General features: G+C 36.3%; 1 protein-coding gene across 3 annotated transcripts; it reads left to right on the forward strand.

Annotated features, from left to right (window-relative positions):
* Positions 1-13,489: 13,489 nt before the first annotated feature.
* Positions 13,490-21,589, forward strand: LOC132311829 (uncharacterized). 3 transcript variants are annotated; one of them, XM_059809954.1, is made up of 14 exons: positions 13,490-13,749; positions 18,287-18,398; positions 18,841-18,953; positions 19,036-19,158; positions 19,249-19,421; positions 19,560-19,635; positions 19,745-19,831; positions 20,082-20,162; positions 20,272-20,304; positions 20,441-20,494; positions 20,606-20,647; positions 20,906-20,984; positions 21,070-21,140; positions 21,248-21,589. In XM_059809954.1, exons 1-14 carry the CDS (start codon positions 13,564-13,566, stop codon positions 21,347-21,349), a joined length of 1,332 nt encoding a protein of 443 aa, XP_059665937.1. In that variant the 5' UTR covers positions 13,490-13,563; the 3' UTR covers positions 21,350-21,589. The 3 variants fall into 3 exon arrangements, with proteins under 3 accessions (XP_059665937.1, XP_059665936.1, XP_059665938.1); XM_059809953.1 differs by lacking the exon at positions 13,490-13,749 and adding an exon at positions 14,108-14,338; XM_059809955.1 differs by lacking the exon at positions 13,490-13,749 and adding an exon at positions 15,840-15,908.
* Positions 21,590-22,418: the final 829 nt, after the last annotated feature.

Here is a 22,418-nt window from a genome sequence, read left to right on the forward strand (position 1 = left end):
CATACATTACACCATTTAACATGCTCCCATTCAACAATTACTAATAAATTACTAACACCATAGGCATAAGGAATTTACACATAAACATGCTTCCCACACAACTAATTCTAACAAGTTAGCAAACACACAAGTATAAAAAAAATCAACATCTAAGCATGTTGGTCTCACAAATCCACATATACACATAAACATGAATTTCATATACAAAACCAAATCTTTTTAGAGGTAATCAACATAATTAAGTATGTTAAGCATAAATTAACAAAGATTGATTCACTAGGGAGCAAGAAACTTGTGGGTTAGAAGCCCCTATCTCAAGTTTGCACAAAACTCTCAAAATGGGTCTCAAATTTCGAAATTCCTATGGAGCACCAAATCTGAAATTGCTAGTATGGATTTGAAAGCCTCGTCGTGGGATTCGATTTGCCGTAAACATCTTCCAAAAACTCCAAGTATTTAAGGAGAGATCTAGGATTGAAGTTTTAAATGAAAAAGAAAAAGAAAATGCAAGATAAAGGGGAAGGAGAGAGAACCAGCAGGATAGAGAAAAAGGGAAGCAAGAAATGAGGCTAAAATGCCTCTTTGACCACTTTAAGGCTTTGATGTGGGTCCCACCATTTTTATTTTATTTTATTTTATTTTTTGTCTTAAATTCTCACCACATACACATATAAATGCACATTTAATTTACAATAACTTAAAATACAATAAATAAAAATGAACATGATACAAATGGACCCAATCATAATACCCGTATGCAACAATACCGGTAGCGGGTCCCACACGGGACCGTCCGGTCCGAAAAACTGAAAAATGCAAAAATGACCAACCTTGCATTTCAAAGAGTGCCGGGCTCAATAAAATGCTCCCAACGATTATTCGACACACCCGGCACACCCCACGGTGTCCGGTACGCAAAACGTGAAAAGACGAAAATGCCCATGCGGCAACAAAATTTCCGAAAAAGAAAAATGGTGAAAATCGGAAACATCACAATCTACCCTCCTTAAAGAGATTTCGTCCTCGAAATTTACCCTCCTTAAAGAAGAAGGTACAACCACCCACTTTCCTAAGAAACACTTCACTTAACCCCAAGACAAAGGACTCAACAACCTTATTGCTTTTGACATTGGCGCCAACAGGCAATCACACTTTGCCACCAGAAAACCCAATGACACCACCCTATGAGGGTACTCCTCACCCACAACCTAATACACAAAACCCGTTGAATTCTATACTCGATTTAAAACCAACACTGGTCCTCTCTATACGGCTATACAACTAAATAATCATATCATGACCACCAATCACACCAACCAGTAATTATCATACGGATCAACCTCAAGATAACTAAACGATGAATCTCCCAACAATTATACAATCACGAGTCACCAAAACAATAAAATGTACTATCTTGTATCTTGAACACAAATCCTCAAAACGAGATTCTCAATAATTAATGATTGTACCACTAACCCGTTATCAATTACCCAATATCACCTAACACCTTTCGTCACCCAAGATAAATCATGCAAGTCCATATTGTCACACCAACACAACGTACAGTACCATACTCTCACTATCACTAACAAATCGGAACGATCATTGACCTTTAACCTAATATCGTGCCAAAGAAGGATTGATTCAGGAGAAATGGTTGGCCAGGCCATTCTCATCCTCAATCCGATCTTGACACAGATATCATCCCTGTCCTCAGGTCTAGATTTCAAACACAGTCTTACACAGTCCACAAAGCAACCATGAGATCCACTTTCTAATCAATCCATCGCTCTACATAACCTCAACAATTATACAGTTATACACCTACTCTTAGAATTCCAATCATATCTCAATCACATAACCATAAATAAACAAAACGTCGTAGAATTAAATGTCCGAATCATCGACCAGCATCAAGACTTCCTAATCCTCTCATAATACCTATACCAGGTAAACAATTCCATAACATCATTCAATTCAATTCTTACCTCTTCAAAATGCTCGATATGACCGTCCAATGTTTGAAACCTCAAAACCAAGGTCAATCACTCCTACAGTTCTTCAACAGAATCCCACAATCACTCTCTGGCTACAAAACATTCAAACAATACCAACATTTTTCCTCAAGATATTACTAGAACAAACACTTCTAAAAATATCCAAATACATGAGTCACATCACATCACCCAATTATCCTCAAATTGCGATTCACGACACATTTCCTAGCCATCACCGCTAGTACCAAAATCGGAAACACAATCCCCATTTAGCAACCTGTGCCTCCTATCCTACTAGTCAAACCCATTCTTAAAACAAACACTACCAAAAACTAAAGACTCCACCTCCCTCCGTGGGAGTGAGTCGACCTCCTTCAATCAGGACCTTAATTGATGAACACAAACAGCGTAATAGACCGCTCACAAATCCGTCCGTCCCCGAACGCGCACAACTCTAAGACAGAGACAAGACTCACAACAAACGATGTCCTTGCAAGGACTAAGACAACCAGGAAGGGCAACAAACCTGTAATACCCCTGATTTTGTAAGGGTTATAATTGAAATTTTAATATTTATTTTATTATTTTCATTATTTATTTTAATTATTTTTGGTATTTATGTGGCTAGGTGCTTAATTGTTTTATTTTTTTTTTTTTGTTTCCATTTGATTTAAATGTAAATTTTGTATTTAATTGTAATGTTAATTAGGGTTTGAGTTTGGTACATCTCACGCCGACTAGAATTAAGTTTTCCATCGTGGATTAGGATTTGGGTTTAGGGTTTCTTGGGGCTTATATATATATATACTGCTATGGTCTTCAAAGGGTGGAAACCTTATACACGTACAATATAATGGAGAGAGAACAGAGAGGGAACAGAGAGAGATGGTGAGGAAAATAGAGGAGGAGACGAGGGTTTTGGCCAAGAATTAAGGCTGAACCAAGGAGAGGAGGAAGGGATGCTGCTCATGGGTTGAACCTAGGGCAACAATGGAGTAAATGATAGTCAAGAGGTCACCGGAAAGTCTGGACAGAGGACGGCAAACTAAAGTTACAGAGGCAAGTTCTATTCTGTCTCTCTCCCTTTGGCTTGTGTTCTGTGCATTTATAGCAGTTCTTTAGGATATTAAACGGATTATGCATGCTTAGTATATGATAAATTAATTATCTATAGGGGTTGAAATTAAACTGAAATCATTTTATTTTCAAGTTTGGTTTCACTATTAAATCTGTACGTATGCTAAATCGGTAGCACGTTTAATCTCTGTATTTGTTTGCAACCATTGAATATAAAATACGGGAGGGCTACTGGGGTTATATAAAACTCATGGGGTCAGTTTTATCCTATTTAATTATGTGTTGCAATTTAATCTGTTTCAGTTTGTGCTTATTAAGTTTCAGTGTTAGTCTTTAAGCATATTCTATTTGGTAAGTGTTCTAAGATTTTTCAATGATGCCCACTACTAATGTTTAAGATGTTACTGGATACTCCTAGAACCCTTAGAATCAGTTTTATAAATCAACTAAATGGTAGAAATATGCCAGAGATGAAGCAGAGGGTCGGTGCCGGAGCAAAAAGGGGAACGGAACTCTCAAATGAGGTGAGAGCCGGCTCCAGGAAGTTGGGAGCCGGCTCCCCCTTCATTGAGCCGGCTCCAAGAGTATAGGAGCCGGCTCCAAAGTGTTTTGGAGCCTGTTCAACATGTCTAGAGCCGGCTCCACTTTTCTTTTACGTTCTGTGGTTAGTTTTAAGGCACTGTTTGATATTTTTGGCACTGTTTGAGTTCAAATTAGACTTTCTGAACTGTGTTGAGTTAGGGAAAGGTTTTTTTAAAAATTAATTCATGGAGTTTTTAAGCCTTAGGGTGCATTAATTTAACTATATGCTAATGTTTTAAACTGTAGGAAAATCTAAGGCAAGTCGCAGGTAGTTTACGGATTTAGCGGATCGAAAGGATTTAACTGTGCAAACTGTGTCTAAAAATTAAAAAGAGTTGGAACATGGATTCCAAACATTATACCATGCTATCTTTAATAAATTAAGGTCTTAGTACTCATGAATTTAACCGTAGAAAATTATATAACAGTACATGCGGTTAACGGATAGAATGAGCTTAATTGCTTAAGTAAACTTTAGCAATTTAACGAAATATTATTATAATTATAAATCTTAATTTTTGGTGGCATGCTAGCACCATTTAATTAACAAGTTTGGTTTATGTATAGTTTGGACATTATTGGTTAAGATATTAAATTCTTTTCTGCAATACATGGATGTAAGATTTGAATTACAATTGCTGTAGTATTAAGCATTACATTGCAATTATTTGGGTTAGGATTTGGATTTAAATTGCTGAACCAGTACTTAGGCTTTATAAATCTAATTCAATGCTTGGCTTGGAATTAATTGAGGAATTATATTTATATTTTCTGTCAATTAACGGGATGGATGCTGGATTTTAACCTAATGAGTTACTAAACTTTGTCTCGTTTAATTACATGGATGGATTTGTTTTTGGATATTAATTGCTGAACTATTATTAATAGTCTGTAATTGTTACATGATCGTGGATTTAATTACTGAATTATTATATGTTCTGTCAATTACATGGATATGGAGGATTGTATGAACCGGTATGGGACGGTGTCATACTAGGTTTGGACAGCACCAGTTGCTAAAGTCCTACCTATACTGGAATAAGGGTTCGGATGATTAAAACAGATCCACCCTAAATACTTAAGTCTGTGCAGTTGAATAAGCTGAACGACTTACTGAATTTCTTATGGATGAATGTGAATGGATTTTAAATATATCATTATGTTACCGTGACAAGAGCATTAGTCTTAAAGTCAACGGTTAGGGTGCATATATCACCTAGAATGGATAGGGGTTTAATTAAAACAATAAATCCTAATTTTATGTCGTGTCATGGCAACGAATCAGTTGAGCGGCACTACATTGGTTTGGATGGGAATTTATATATATAAATTATGGTACCGCGATTTGAGCTTGAGTCTCATAGTCGACGGTTAGGGTGTGTATATGCAGTAGGATGCGTAGCTAGCTATGTTGGTTGAGGTATACCCTGTTAGGCTTAGGTAGTCATGCCCACTCAGGTGCGTATTGCATGTTACCTTCTATTCAGGTTGAGACCTTCAGCATAGTTGGTGAGAGTCCTGTAGTGTGGATATATGTTTATCTATTACGGACTATATAGATATGTTTGAGACGTCTAGGATGTATCTGCGTATCGGGTCTCTGTTTGGATTGTAGTTAGGATAAAACTTGTTCGTGGGCCTGACCCACTATTATTTTTCAGGTAACGGACGGTTCCAGGTCTTAGAGCTTGTTCGTGCCGAGTAGAGATGACTACTCATTCTACCGACGATGTAGGGGGTTCTTCATGGTTTAGCAGTGGACTTTTTTTAGTTGTTCGCTTTCCAGTATTGGCTTTTGATTAGGGGTCCACCAGATGGATTCCTGAGTTGTATTATAATTGGAAAAGTTGGATGTAACAGACTAGTTCTTATTTATAAGATTTATTCTGAAGTTTTCAGTAAAGGATTTGCATTTAGTTTCTTTCTAGCGAATTTTATTTACTCATGTTTATCTTAATTATATTCTGTGTTCGATTATTGCTAACTGTTTTGATATCCTCGGGTAATCGGGCGTGGGCCTGGCCAACCAGCATCCATAAATCCGGGGGTATCACAAAACCCCGCTCTCACAGGGGATTAACGATTCATACTTGAAGGAATCAGACACTCTATCACATATTACTCACCAGCCGTCCAACCATGAATACCCAATCACCCCTAAGACGAAGTGAACTTCTTACACACCATGAGGAGAACCAACTGGAAACGCTTATGGAACTACGACCTCAATTCAAAGCGACATCACCACTAACGAATCGTTACACACTATCAATACAAAATCCTCACATATGGCACTCAGCAACCCTCATGCTAACCCAAACTAATCAGGTCCACAACACCCATTCGTCGAGTACTAAGATACAACTCATAGCACAACCACACTAGAAACAATCACAACCCTTCAGACACCGTGCCCCATTCTCCTTAGAATCAGTCACCCTCCAACCGATAACTTCCACGCCATAAAACGACACCTTACCACCCACTTCAACCATTCCAACCCTGGTGACACAACCTTGATCACCATACCCACTGGACTTGTAACTTCAATCACAACCATCCATTGACTCCTCAAAAGAAAAAAAAGTGCCTATTTGACAACACCGCTCTCGTCGGTTTTAAGAACTAAGCCATCCACAATTGCCTTAACTGGCGCATAACCCCATTACCCTCCTGACACCATTATGCTCATCAATGCAAATCATCACATCACAATGTCTCTACTGCCACTTATTCGAAATAACGGTTCAAACCTACCAACCCACTAGACCACTAAGCCACCACTGAGCGACTTTTCCTCAAACATCCCTAAGACAATACCATCATAACAAAAGAACAAACATTACTCTCGATACTCCCCATAATGATCACTTTCTACTACTAGAAAAGAACTTCAAAACCAATGAATCCTTAAAACAATAACGAGCATAAAACCCAAAATACTTAACACCCCATAATCACCTCAAAATCATTAATGATGCTATCAATCATTAACGCTTAACCTACAACCTAATTCCACTCCTTCCGAGGCAATCTACGTGCCTAAACAAGAAAATTTCATGTTCTAGGTCCAACATTGCCATTACTATCACTATCTCCATTACCTGTTAGATTGAACACTTACCAAAAGAAAACATTAATAAAATGCAATTACATACCTTTGACTACAGAAAGTCCCTCTGGTGACCTAATAGGATAAACAACCGGACTGACTATACGACCCTGAGTCTCCCATTCCTGTGACTCTCCAAGCTGAACACCAATCTGTGATACTGAAGGTCGAGTCAATCCTTGCCCGGAACCTACCCTGCCAACTGGAATTCCACCTCTTTTGGGACAATCCTTCTTCTTATGAACAAGCTGACCACATATAAAACAAACTCCAGAACTAGGACGATCCCAAGGGCACTCTGCTCTCAAATGACCTGTCTGCTTGCACCTATAGCAAGCCTTCTCAACCTTAGGGGATGTCGCCAGCGGTGACGTAAAAACCACGGGAGAATGAGAATAATCTCTTTTTAACACCTTTCGTACATGACTCTCGGACATCTCCACCTCTTTAACCTGATTCCACAAATCCCTATCTCTTGATCAGTCCCTAACCCCTGTTCTTTCTGACTGTGCCATCGATTTCTGGGTCTCTATGACTACTGCACGTACAAAGTTTGTCATAGCCTCAACAAAATTCTTAACCAAAAGGTCCCAATCAAAGGGCTCGTCCTGGTCCCCATCATTATCTGCTTCCCTGTGTCTCTTCGGAGGTATGACTCTAAAAATGGAAAGAAAAAGGTCAAATACAACACAATCATGCGACCCTGACTCAAAGCTTTAAACACTCACACACAATAAGGGCACATAGCTATGAATATGAACCCGTTCTACAGTCATCCTCTAAGCACCGCACAAAATGCAACTAAAAGATCAGAATGACTACACGTTAAATAGCTCAATCCATTAGCTAGAAGCCCACGCCATCCGTTCGATAAGAACTGGCTCCCAACATCCCTGGAGCTACCGAGCTTTTCGCCATCTCAGGTCATGACTTACACAACCCTTAATGCCGTGACAAGTACCCTAGCGTACTAGCAACCATCTCGTGCTCGACTATCTACATGCCTAAAAATACATAGGTATACATACAAGGCATACTTATATATACACACACACACACACACACACACACACACACAAAATAACTGGAACATAACCCTTGACACGACCGTGACCTATCATATTAGTTTAAACAATGAGGTCACGAGATTAATATATAAGATTGATTATCCCTTCTATTCCCATCATCATTTCCCATACTTACAATGCTGACACCTTTCCCGTCGTAAAGGATAACTCGCAAAGCTAATACAACATAAAAACGTGCCTGCTAAACAATTACACATTGAAAACATAACACCTACCCGTGGATCACTTAAATTAGTGCTACACACATATAACATATAAATATGTGATCACGTGCGCAAATTTGCACGTAGGCAATTAAACAGGTAAGCAAGTAAACAAGTAGGCATGCTGCTCAAACATTTAAACACTTTAGCATATAGCACATAGGCAAGTAAACGATTTAGCATGCTTCTTCAAATATCTAAACACGTAACAAATAATCTCATACGCAATGCAAACAACTCCCCACGCAATCCCACATAAGCCTCTACCCGTCGTCCTAAGGTTTTCAAACCATGGCGCTATGATACCATTCTGTAACACCCCGAACCCAGAGGTCCGAACCGTTAACCGGGTCCTTACTCGAACCCGAGATTATCTATGTCAAACACATCATTCCTAACATCAAAACATCACCCTTAAGATCAACACGAGGCTCTCACAAAAGCTCAAACATGCCCCAAAGGTCGAGAGAAGGGTACATTGAAGAAGAGAGGAAAAATAAACAAGCAGGTGCACTTCGGTCGATCGAAGTAGAGCTTCGGTCGGCCGAAGCAAACTTTCCAGAACCGGTCGACCGGACCCTAGCTTCGGTCGACCGAAAGACGAGATCTCGAGGGCTTGAAGATGGTTCGGTCGACCGAACCCTATTTCGGTCGACTGAAATAGGAGATCACAACAGCTACAAAGTGAATCGGTCGACCTATGCACCATTTCGGTCGACCGAAATGGCAATGCCAATCCTGAGAACCTGATACTGGGGAACTGCAGTTGTTGTGCTAAAGAAGAACTGGAATGAGGGCTTAGAAGCATTCCGAATCTGAACTAAACCGTTAAAAAATAAATGAGTTGTTCAACAATTCAAAGATAAAAATTTCGGTACATAATCTCAATAAAATAACATTGGATTCGATTTCATGAAGTTTATACATAATCCTCACAAATGTTTTAGTTTACAACAAAATGGTTTAAAACTTCCAATTATATCATCATTTACAAACCAAATGAACTTAGCATATTTTGTGACATGTGCTTTACAAAAACGAGTTCAAGTTCTACGAAATATATCCAAAATGTCCTTCAAATACCCTCAAGCCTATGGTGGATTATCATCCGCCAATTCCTTTCCGTGACCTGAAAAATATTAAATAAATGGGGTGAGCAATATGCTTAGAAGGTGACGCCTAAGAGATACCTCTTATGTCCCCGTGAATCCAAACAAAGAGGAGGACAATAGGAGCCAGGGTCATACTGTGATGGGAAAGCACAACATAATAACCAATCTCAATTTCGAATAATGGAATGCTATGGATACGATGCATGCCGATGTCGCTCCCTATTTTTATCACATTTAAAACTATCACTTTTCAAACTGTTAATGTAAACCCCTTTGGTACCCCCCCAGCGCCGAGAGAAGGATTGGCTACTGTCCCTAACCATTGGTATCTCCGCAGCGTCATTATGGGGCTCAGATAGCTTAACCACGTTAAGGCAATCTCCCTAGTTACCTATAGGTTACATTAACCTACCGGCTCTTTGGTGACTCCGCGGCGATCGGGTTTTCTCAAACTCTTTTATCAAAAACTTGTTTCCCAAAATTCCCCTTTTCATATCAAAACAATTTCTTTCCCATTTTGATACCTAATGACATGCATGATCATCACATACTTTCTTAATGCCATGATAAATGAAAGATTCATACATTACACCATTCAACATGCTCCCATTCAACAATTACTAACACAATAGGCATAAGGAATTTACACATAAACATGCTTCCCACATAACTAATTCTAACAAGTTAGCAAACACATAAGTATAAAAAAAATCAACATCTAAGTATGTTGGTCTCACAAATCCACATATACACATAAACGTGAATTTCATATACAAAACCAAATCTTTTTAAAGGTAATCAATACAATTAAGTATGTTAAGCATCAATTAACAAAGATTGATTCACTAGGGAACAAGAAACTCGTGGATTAGAAGCCCCTATCTCAAATTTGCACAAAACCCTCAAAATGGGTCTCAAATTTCAAAATTCCTATGGAGCACCAAATTTGAAATTGCTAATATGGATTTGAAGGCCTCGTCGTGGGCTTCGATTTGCCGCAAACAGCTTCCAAAAACTCCAAGTATTTAAGGAGAGATCTAGAATTGAAGGTTTAAATGAAAAAGAAAAAGAAAATGCAAGATAAGGGGGAAGGAGAGAGAACCAGCGGGATAGAGAAAAAAAGGAAGCAAGAAATGAGGCTAAAATGCCTCTTTGACCACTTTAAGGCTTTGATGTGGGTCCCACCATTTTTATTTTATTTTATTTTATTTTTTGTCTTAAATTCTCACCACATACACGTATAAATGCACATTTAATTTACAATTACTTAAAACACAATAAATAAAAATGAACATGATACAAATGGACACAATCATAATACCCGTATGCAACAATACCGGTAGCAGGTCCCACACGGGACCGTCCGGTTCGAAAAACTGAAAAATGCAAAAATGACTAACCTTACATTTCAAAGAGTGCCGAGCTCAATAAAATGCTTCTAACGATTATTCGACACACCCGGCACACCTCACGGTGTCCGGTACGCAAAACGTGAAAAGACGAAAATGCCAATGTTACAACAAAATTTCCCGAAAAAGAAAAATGGTGAAAATCGGAAACATCACAATATCCCTATAAAAGACCCCTTAATTTTATTTCCAAACCCTAGTGTCAAAAACCTCATCTCTTTGTTCTCTGGCAATATATCCTTTCATACTGAAAAGAAAATTGATCTTATGAAGAACATAATAACGATCCAACAAGCATTCAACCGGAGAAATTTTTTTGAAGAAGATTATTGTTGTTTTCTACCTATTTCTTTAGGTTCAATTTTTTTTCTCTCTCGGTTTTCTCTAAATATTTTCATAGGCACCCTCGTTGTTCGCATCGCGTTATATTATGAAAAACATAATAACGATCCAACAAGCATTCAACCGGAGAATTTTTTTTGAAGAAGATTATTGTTGTTCTCTACCTATTTCTTTAAATTCAATTTTTTTTCTCTCTCGGTTTTCTCTAAATATTTTCATAAGCACCCTCATCGTTCGCATCACGTTATGTTTTTTTGTTCTGTGAAATCCCTTTTCTGTGCCAAATCAGGTGCCAAACCACCAAATCAAATCCATGCTCCCCGATTTCGCCCTACTTGTCTGTAAACTTGTAGTCTCTATCTCATCTTTCAACTAATTGAAATCAATATGAATTCTTAATTTCGTACCAAAAAATAAAGTTATTATTTTTTATCAAATTAATTCATCAAAGATTCAATTCATTAGTTTATAGAAGTCCAGTCGGCAGCTCTTCCACAGTTACTGTATTGAAATTGAAATTTTGTGGCGTACAAACCAATTCACAGCCTAATATTTTTCTCTTTTTCCCTTCAAATTGAATTCCCTTTGTTGTACAATGTATTCCAGTTATTTATCAAATATTAATTCATCAATTCAATTCATGAGTTTATAGAAGTCCAGCCGGCATAGCTCTTCCACTTTATTGCAATTTTGTGGTGTACAAACCAATTCACAGTCTAATATTTTACTCTTTTTCATTAATTTCCTTGTAATATAATTAAGTTTCCTTCTTTTATAATTAAGTTTGTTATTATAAGAAAACAAAAATATTTTTCTTTCTTCTTTTTCATGCATTTCCTTATAATATAATTCAGTTTCCTTTATTATATAATTTAGTTTTTTATTATAAGGAAACTTCATTATATTTGTTGTTTACCTAATTCTATAGACATTAACAATGTGAAAAACCAAAATTCATTTACGGGATTCATAGTATAAAAAATAGAAACCTTCAATATTTTATTATTCTTGTTATTATATTTTGGTAGAATCAAAATGTTCAATTACAAAATTTTCTAAACAGCTATTGTTATTCTTAGTATTATTAATAATTAATTATTATCTTTTATGTGGCATGTGGATAAATTTGATTATATTGAGTGGTCTATTTGTATGTATTTAGAAAAAGAGTTATGAAAAAAATATGATAGTCCAAAAAAATACTCTAAGGGCAAAGTAATTATCTAAGGGCAAAATAATTATTTCAGTAGTAGAGCTTCAATAAATGTTTTGCTAAACAGATTGAAAAAATTCTTTTAACATTAAAAACTCTTTTAAAATACAATTTTCAAACACTAGTAAATAAACTAAATAGAAGTGATAGCTTCTGCTTCTTTCTTTTTTTCTGCGTAAAAATAAAAGCAAAAATTATGTCAAATGAGTCCTTATTCAATATTTACAAAAGTGAATCTTGAAGATAATATTGGTAATTGGGGTCTGAACTTTCTATTTTATAATTTCAACCAAAAATTTGCAGCCTTTTAAGTATAAAACGAGACTTTATCAAGCCACCGAATTAGCGGTCACAAGAAAGCCCCAGCTCCAGTGAGTGCGACCCTGAGCTCCAACATTGTCGGGCACACGCTCGCGCCTTGTCATTGCTAGAAATACTGTTTCACAATGCAACAAGAAGTCAATTTATTTATTTATTTATTTTTTCTTTGCAACAACCAGTCAATTTTTATTTAATTTTTTATTTATTATTATTTTTTTCAACCACCAGTCATTTTCATTTTTATTTTTCTTTACAACAACCCGTCAAAACTTTTTTTTTTTAACCACCAGTCAACCTTTTTTTTTTTTTTTGGATGAAAAAGTGAATGTGTGGTATATGTGAATTGGGTGTTACTTCTACCTAATAACTTAAATTTTTGAGTTAGTCATAACTTTTGGATTGAATTGTTAGCCAGCCACTCACTCGTTACAAGATACTATTAGACCACAAAAACTTTAATCTACTCATTTTGTGAATTGTATGAATATCTAATATATATATATATATATATATATAGAGTTAGTAAATCAATTCGTCATACAAGAACAATTTTTTATTACACCCTCTGTTTTTGGAGGCCTATCAATTTTTTATTACACTCTGTTTTTGAAGGTCTATCATAACTCCCAATTTAAATTAAGTTATTGAATGATTCAATATCATTTAAATTAAGAAGTTTAAGTAGTGCTCGTTGTTAACTTAAATTGAGTTGTTCAATGATCCGGTAGATAAATTTTTTTTTTGAAATGGGGTCGTACTTGAAAGAAATTTGCCTATACAGCTTACTGAATAAGACATATGTATATATTTAAAGGATGGATAAATTTTCATCTAACTAATTAGATTGTGAATGTCCAAAGTTCGAAATTCTCTAGGGAATGTTTTCTTTTTCTTTTTTTTGACAATTGTTCGGTTTATTTTTTTTTCACATTCCAACGACCGGTCCTCACTCCTCAGTCCAACCGCCAGTCCACCTCTCTCTCTCTCTCTCTCTACACATATATATATATATATACAGAGAGAGAGATAATATTCTTATAACTTGGTCAATTTTTGTGAAATAAATAAGAAAGAGTCAAGGAAAAAAGAAAAGAAAAAGAAAAAGAAATGGGGCGGAGTCTGCCGAGTGTGAGAGAACTGAGACCACTGCTTCACTTTGTGTTGCCTTTTCTCGTTCACGGGATTGCCGAATCAATGACCATTCCGGTGCTCGTGGATGTCACCACCAGAGCTCTCTGTCCCGGAAACACCACCTGTTCTCGAGTCATTTACATCAACGGCATTCAGCAGACGGTACTCTTCCTCCCTCTCTCTACTTATTACATTCTCTCTCTAAAACCAAAACGGAAAATTTTCTTATAGAATTATTAATTTTATGTGCAAAAGTTTTGGATTTTAAATCATAGAAGTTAGCGAATGAAAATTCTGGTAGCTGCCAAATTTGGATATAATTGGTAGCCAACAAGTTGGCATAAATATATTTATGACAAAACTTAGGTTCCTGACCAATCATAGCAGACCACGTCAACAAATCAAAATACAGTCAGCGTTGATCAGAAGCACACGTCAGTCAGTAATATACTGTATAACTTTCTCTCTCTTCCACCTCTCTCTCTACAGATATATATATATCTAGAGAGAGAGAGTTAGTATAACTTTGTCAATTTTTTTGGGTAAAGGAAAAGAAAAAGAAATGGGGTGGGGTAAGCTGCTGAGTGTGAAAGAACTGAGACCTCTGCTTCACCTTATGTTGCCTTTATTCGTTCACGGGATCGGCGAAGTGATGCCCATTCCGGTGCTCGTCGATGTCACCACCAGAGCTCTCTGTCCCGAAAACACCGCCTGTTCTCGAGTTATTTACATCAACGGTATTCAGCAGACGGTACTCTGCCTCCCTCTCTCTCTACAAATTACATTCTCTCTCTAAAACTTTTTTTTTTTTTTTTTTTTTTTTTTTTTTTCACGATTCATATTCCTTAGTCCTTGTATTTCTTTTCGTTTTCCTGCAAATTTTCCGGGAACCAACCGGAAAATTTTCTTATAGAATTATTAATTTTGTGTACAAAAGCTTTGGATTTTAAATCATAGAAGTTAACGAAAGAAAATTCTGATCGCTGACAAACTTTTGATATAAACAAGCCTGGGATAAAGTTATTTATTTATTTATTTATGACTGACTTAGGCTCCTGACCAATCAACAAAAAAATACAGTCAGGCGTTAATCAGAGAAGCACACGTCAGCGTCATTTATCAGATACTGTATAAGTTTCTCTTGGTTTTCTCTCTCCTCACGACTTTGTCTCCGATGACGATGATGACCACCACTTGCTGAACCCCGACAATCAATTCTAGCCCGCCATCCAACCCAACGCTGCCCACCCGTCCTGGGCTGCTTACCCCTCCAGAAACTGACCCACTCGCTGCCAATCAGCCCCAAACTGGTTCTTCCGTCGAAGACCTCTCACCGATCGTTATCTCTCTCCTCCTAACGACGTCTTTTGTCTCTGCCGCCGCCGCCGACGACCACTTGTTGAACCCCTACTATTAGTTCTGGCCCGCCGCCCAACCCAACGCCGGCCACCCGTCCTCGAGCGCGGCGGCTTACCCCCCAGAAACTGACCCACTCGCCGGCGATCAGCTCCAAACTGGTTTCTACGGCGAAGAGCTCTCACAGATCGCACGCACTCTTCGACTTGGTTCTTCCGAGTGAGAGACTGTAACGAATTTGCGAGAAAGTTGGAGTGCTTGTGGAGAATCAGAGTCCGACTACTGATTGGAAATTAAAGTTCCAGAACGACTTCGAGCCCCGATTCAACATTCTCACTGATATCTCGCTGTTCCGATTCCCTTCACTTTTCCGGCCACCCTCGCCCAGTTTGGCCTCCACCACGGCCGCAAAATTCTCTCCTACGGAATTAACACAAGCAAACAAATACAAATGTTCGGGACCATAAATGAGATGGTGGTCCGGGACTACTTAATAACTTCTTCAATTTTATTTCACTTTTTAAGTATCCAATTTCGTTTTGAGTATTTGACTATTTGATACTTAATAAAAAAAATTGAATAAATTTTTTTATTTTATTTAAGTGTCAAATAGTGATTCGTAGTGATTCCGAAACCAACACATCCTACGGCTGAGAGTGGTGGGATATAGTATCCTTGGGACATTTTACAATTTTTCGTAATAGTTTTTAAAAATATATCTGTCCTATGCTTTAAACTGGGATGCATGAGTCCTCTTCGGACATGTCACAGTTAGATTGTAGGACAAATTTATGTACCTGAATGAACAGTATCTAGTATGTCAGGGTGTGGGTTCAAGCGACTTAAATTTCACCTGTCCAAAAAGTGAATTGATTATTATATTTCTTTTCGTTTAGGTGCACCAAAAAGTGAAATGGAAGCAACCCAATTGGCTAAAACCACTGTTTGAGTGGTAACATTGTCAGGTTTTTCTTTTAGATGATAAAAATATTTGTTTTCTGATTCATAATGCTGCATCCTTATTTTTCTTTTCATTTTCATTTTCCTGCAATTTCTCGGAAACCAAACGGAGCATCAATTTATTTCTTTCATATTTCTAGTGGTTGATCTTGGTTACACCTTTTTATCTTTCTTTAGTGCTGGTTTGGTGGCATACTTTTGTAAGTGTGTCTACCACTATTAATTTTCTGTTTTGCATTTTATATCATATATTAGAAGTTAGTGTGGATGCAAGAAACTTTGGGTATGTTTAGTTCAGGTAAGAGTTCTTAAGAATAGAACTGATTTAATAAAAAAAAACAATTATATGAAAATAAGTTTTATTTGATCTTTTTTATAAAAATATTTTAAAAAAAAAAAAATTCAAATAACTTGTACAATATTTTAATTCTCATTTCTATTCTCTTGAAAATAAAAAACTATTCTCCAAAAAATTAAATTTGGATTTATTGGCTATATAGATTTGGGTATTTATATAAATTAACGTATTAGGAGCGAATATTTTTTCTGATGAATATTTTTTCTGATGAGGTAAATACTGACACACACAAATACAAATGCTCGCTATGGGGCTTGAATCCCTCACCTGCTTTTTGAGAGAGGATAGTTTATATCGACTTGGCCTAGTAATATTAAGAGGGATTGGTGATTGAGTACTGATACATTTTTTTTATGTAATATATTGTACGTTGAGGGATTTTTATTTTATTTTTCTTTCCTGAAAGATCAAACAAATACACACCCACACACCCTATATATTATGCCTCCACCGAGACTCGAACAACCAATCTCTCTATTTGAAAATGAAAATTTATACGAGGGTTGTAATTATAGGATCAATATTAAAAAATAGTGGATGACAAGTTCTAATTGACTGATTTTGGATCATTTGATTTTGTTTTGTTCATTTTACAAAGCTGAGGTTGTTCCTTATCTTTATGGATTGACCATCACAGTGCGGACTTTTTTGTCTTTTGCTAAAGTAACTGGATTTTGATTCATTGGATTTGGGAAGAGTTTGCCACTAAAAATGAAATAAAAGAGGCCATGGTTGCTCATGAATAAAGTATATGTTATATAATTTTGTGTGTGGGTCCTATTGATGTCATAGTTGTGGTCTATTTGTTTTTAAGCTTTTGGTTGGATTTTCAAACTTGCTATATACATAACATTTGAAAAAAAAAGATATATCACTTTCATAATCTACCATATAAAATTAAAATATTTAAGAAAGGATATATTTAGTCCATGACATGATCATTATCCATATTTTGAATTAACAAATACCAGCTACTAAAGGAGAAAAAAAAAAAAAAAAAAAAAAAAAAAAAAAAAACTGGAACTGTTTTGATGTTTTTTTGTTAAATTAATAGCCTTAGCATGTTAAATTTATACTAGTTATTTGGATTGTATTAGACTATTATGTAAAACCCAAATGATTTAGATACAGCTAAGTTGTTGAAATTGGGATGAAGAATCAAAAGTAGAAATTGTGAGTTGTTTTGTGAGGTCTATGAGACCCCATTAGTGCACCTAAGGTGTATGAAAAAATGCAAGTAAGAAGAAAAGGGCAGTAACAACAAAAAAAAACTGATCCAATTCTCACTTTGGAACTCCTTTAATCCACCAAATGTGCGGGAATGTGATTGTGTTTTTAGGTAGGGTGAAGGACTTACAATTCATATTATCACTATGCAGCAAGCTTGACTCCCTGATCTATGTCCGAGCTTTTGAGTTTTCAATTTTCAAGAATAAAATATTGATTTGTGGAATTTATTATAACAGTGATAAAAACCGAGCTTTCCAATATTCTTTTTTTTATATCAGTTGTATTTGGTCAACATATAGATTGGCGTCTGGATGTTTTAGATCCAAACAGTTGGGACATGCCTTACCCCAGCAGGAATGAGCTTTTTTCAGGAAACTAGAAATTGGAAGATAAGGCAGGACAATGTTCCTGTTGATGATTTGTATAATTTTGATGTATGGATTTATGATTAAAGCAGTGATAAAAGTGAGCTTCTCAATCTCCTTTTTGTTTTGTTCATATTGATCCATTATGCATCTCTGCACCTAGCATTGGGTAGACCTCATGTAGTAACTGTCCTAACTCTATCGTATCTTTTGTTTCATTTTTTCTGGAACAATCACAAACACGTTTTTGATTATGGATCTACTACTACCAGAAATTGAATGCATAATCTCAGTATTCAATGGGGTATTCTTGAATAATCTCATTTTTCAATTATTCATCCATTTCATTTTACCAAGTTCAATGTTAGCCAGATTAGTCAACATATCAACCATTTACTATCAAGGCTTAGGCTTATCTTTGCTCTTGTAGGTTGTTGGAATTTTCAAGATGGTGGTGCTTCCAGTCTTAGGCCAGCTTTCTGATGAGCATGGGCGTAAACCACTGCTTCTTATTACAATATCCACTACTATAATTCCTTTTGGTACGTAATAGAATTTTGACTTAACTTTTGGGTGAGATCGTCTTAAGTTTCTTTCTGAACTTACTATGTGGTTATCACACTTGAAAGTTAAATGGTAGCTACTTTCTTGTTAAGCACATTTTATTTTATTTTATTTTTTTAAAATTTTAAAATTTTCAAATTAGTCTTTGAATATCTAAAATGTTTCTAATGGACAGAGAATATATACGCGAACCATAATGACAATTGGTAAATATGATTAATGGATAAGCTACCTCTCAATTAGTCCTTGGCTTTGAAGAAACAAGAATAATTTTCCTGAAAGCAGAAGACATATTTCATGGCCTATTTATCATCTCTTGATGGTCATTCATTGAAAGGAGACTACTTTGCATATCCTCTAGTCTTGCCACAAGTATTCACAAGGTTTCCTATGACTGATCTTTTCATGCTCTTGTTTCAGGTTTACTTGCGATCAGCGAGTCAAAGGAATTTGTGTATGCTTATTACGTGATCCGTACATTTTCAAATATTATAAGTCAAGGGAGCCTTTTCTGCATTGCTATTGCATATGCCGTAAGAATTTTTGTTCTGTTCAACCTTTTAAAAAATCATGGCGGGGAACTACTGGGAATCAACTTTGATCTTCCTCTTGCAGGCAGATGTTATTGATGACAATAAGAGGGCTGCAGTTTTCAGTTGGATTTCAGGTCTCTTTTCTGCTTCGCATGTCTTGGGAAATGTCCTAGTGCGCTTCCTTCCTGAAGATTACATTTTCGAGGCATGTTGGTGCTGAAAACTATAGCATTTGCTCATGCTGTTTCTCTCTATCATTGCTAGTTGTTAATACTGATGGACCTTCCTGTTTCAGGTTTCGATAGCTCTGTTGATCTTTTGTCCAGTCTACATTCAACTGTTTCTGCCCGAGACAGTTCATCTGACTCTCAAACAGGACAAAAGTGCATTTTGCTTGCACAAGGCATTCAAGGTTGTTCAGGAACGATATAACTCAATGAAATATGCTGCAATTATTGTCATCAACAGGTATGTCTGTTTGTATGCCACATTGATTTTTGTGGATACGTGGAAGCATTGCAACAACATATTATTTTATTCTCTTTAGAAATTTTAATGTGGACAAAGTGTGACATTCTGTTTGCCTGACCTCATTTTACTTCTCAGTCCAACGCTGAAGGGCATTTCTCTTGTTTCCTTCTTCTATGAGATGGGAATGACGGGCATCAGCAGTGTCTTACTGGTATGTTGATCGTTAGAAGCTGCACAAAATTTCATAATTTCAATATTCTACAAATGACTGAATTATAACATTATATAAAAACTCATGTAACTTTCTTTTATGTCTGCAGTACTATCTGAAGGCAGCTTTTGGTTTCAACAAAGATCAATTTTCAGAAATTTTGATGATGGTGGGAATAGGATCAATTGTGTCTCAGGTATTCCTTTTGGCGGTTCTTTCTCTGATATTTTACTTTAGAGATCCTGAAAGCGTGTAACATGCTTGTAACTTGATACTGAAGATCGTGCTAGTGTCTCAAATCTGAATCCGTTTATGAACAATAATGACAGCACATGAACAAATTGTTTTTATTTTCTGTTGAATATTTTCGTTGTGTGCCCTTATTCCAATTATTCCTCATGAATTTGTCCCCTAACCATATGCTTCATTTTGCGGTTTGCTTTAAGATGTTGGTGCTTCCTCTACTCAATCCATTGGTTGGAGAGAAAGTGATACTTTGCTCATCCTTACTTGCATCAATAGCTTATGTAAGTTTTTCAATGCTAGCTGAATTCAATCCCTGAGCCTGAGGACTTCGTCTTATATCATTGCATATTTAAATGATTTTAATGTCAAAGAGTTCATTTTTTTGTGCAGGCATTGCTTTATGGCTTGGCATGGGCTTCTTGGGTATGTATTTTTTTGTACTAATAAATGTGAAACTTTTGTCTGTTTCGTAACTAAAATTCTTACACTAGCAGAAAAAAGACAGATGTTTGCATTTAAAGTTTGAAATCTGTTGCTTATTGAAATCAATGCCAAACAGGTACCATACCTGAGTGCTTCATTTGGAGTCATCTATTGCCTAGTTAAACCTGCTGTAAGTATATTTCCTACAACTATCCATTTTGTCTGAAAAATATGTCAAGTCAATTTATGATGTCAAATTTGATATTTTTTCCTTCTTTCTATTGATTTCTTGATATGACAGACTTATGCTATTATATCAAAAGCTTCAAGCTCGAACGATCAGGTTTGTGAAGTCATAGTGCATCCGGACGCTGTGTCTTATTAAATATCATTCAGGGTTATAGACATGGCAAAAACCGAAGCCAAGACAAGTTTGGGGCAAAAAAATGGGGAAAAACTCATTGACAACAGCCTTAAAATTTTAAAATTCAGTCTGCTTCCTTGCTTTACTTTGGTGTCTTGGTCGAAAATTTTTCATTGCAATTCAGTTTCACATACTTCACATTCTTCTATCGTCTTCTAAGTCCAATATGAATCACAGGGGAAAGCACAAGGGTTTATTGCTGGTGTGGAATCAATATCAAGTTTGTTATCACCACTTGCAATAAGTCCATTGACATGTAAGTTAATTTTTCTGTTTGTTTCAGTTGAACATCAGAACCATTTCAACTAACTTGTCTAACTGCTGACTATATGTTGTCTCAGCATTGTTCCTGTCCAGCAATGCGCCTTTCGACTGCAAAGGTTTCAGTATTATCTGTGCATCGTCATGCATGGTAAGCCTCCTCTCTCTCTCTCTCTCTCTCTCTCTCTCACACACACACACACACACACACACACACGCAACAAACACACAACCTGATTGCACTATTCGTCATCTCAGGTGATTGCCCTTGGTTGTGCTTGGATGCTGAAACCAGAAGCACCACCAAAGAATGATTTGGAGGCTAATGTAGATAACATCGAATCGCCACTTCTATCATAGGAGGTGACAGTATAATCCTAGATACTCCTCTTAGGGTGGCAATGTATGCAAATTTTGATGTTTCTTTTGCCAAGTGTTCTCGCTAATATAGAATGTAAATATCTATGTTGTCTGCCATTTTCTGCTAGTTTCATTCTCTCATAGAATATATAGAACATTGAATTGTTTCTCCTGCAAAGGAGAATGTATTGTAATTATTATTCATGCTCAAGATAAGAGTGGTGTGTTATATGATCTAAAGGTAAGTAATGTTTGTAGACACTAAAATTTTATGGACTTTTGTTTTGACAAATTGACCCATCAAATATGAGTCTCTCATATTTAATTAAATTATTTAATTGGCCCAAACTTGGTCCACTTAAATTATTTAATTAGCTTAGCCCAAATGATTAAATAAAAAGATAATTATTCCTAATAAAATATTTGGAATAATTATTTTATAAATAATCATCACAATATAGTCGGTCCAGCCCAGTTATGATTTTGTCCTTATCAGGAGAGGACACGTGTCATCATCCTATTAATCAAGAAGCCTTTAAATAGAGGCATGGAGGAAGGAGGAAGGGGCTCCAGAAATTTAGAGGGAAAATTTGTACACACAAATTTCGTAGTCTACAAATAAAGAACAAAATAGGGAGCAAATAGTAATTTATTTATTTATGAAAATTTAGTACAATCTTCTGAGATATTCTTTACGAAAGAAAGAAAATATCCTCTGATTCGATCTCCTTTGTTGGTTGGATCCAAGGGATGTTAGAGCTTGATCATGAATCGGGTTGTTGACAATCTTCTTTAAATATTTGTAGTTGAAGAAGATCGCAAATGATTTCTGATTGAAGGCTGATGAAGCTTCATCTCGAACAGTGTTGTTTGATGATTCTTTGAACTTGTTGAATCGCAGGGAAAGAACAACACGATTTTGATGTGCTTATTGTCCTTTGTTGAATTTTAGGAAGAACGACACGACTTTGAATTGGATGTGCTTGTTGTTCTTCGTCTTCAGAGAATTTGTGGAAGAACGGCATGGCTTTGGTTGTGCTTGTTGTTCTTTGCCTTTAGAAGATTTGTT

This window comes from Cornus florida, unplaced genomic scaffold (genome assembly GCF_030987335.1).
Source record: "Cornus florida cultivar Cherokee Brave unplaced genomic scaffold, ASM3098733v1 CherokeeBrave_3.0.0_Hap2_Chr06, whole genome shotgun sequence".
Classification (NCBI taxonomy): domain Eukaryota; kingdom Viridiplantae; phylum Streptophyta; class Magnoliopsida; order Cornales; family Cornaceae; genus Cornus; species Cornus florida.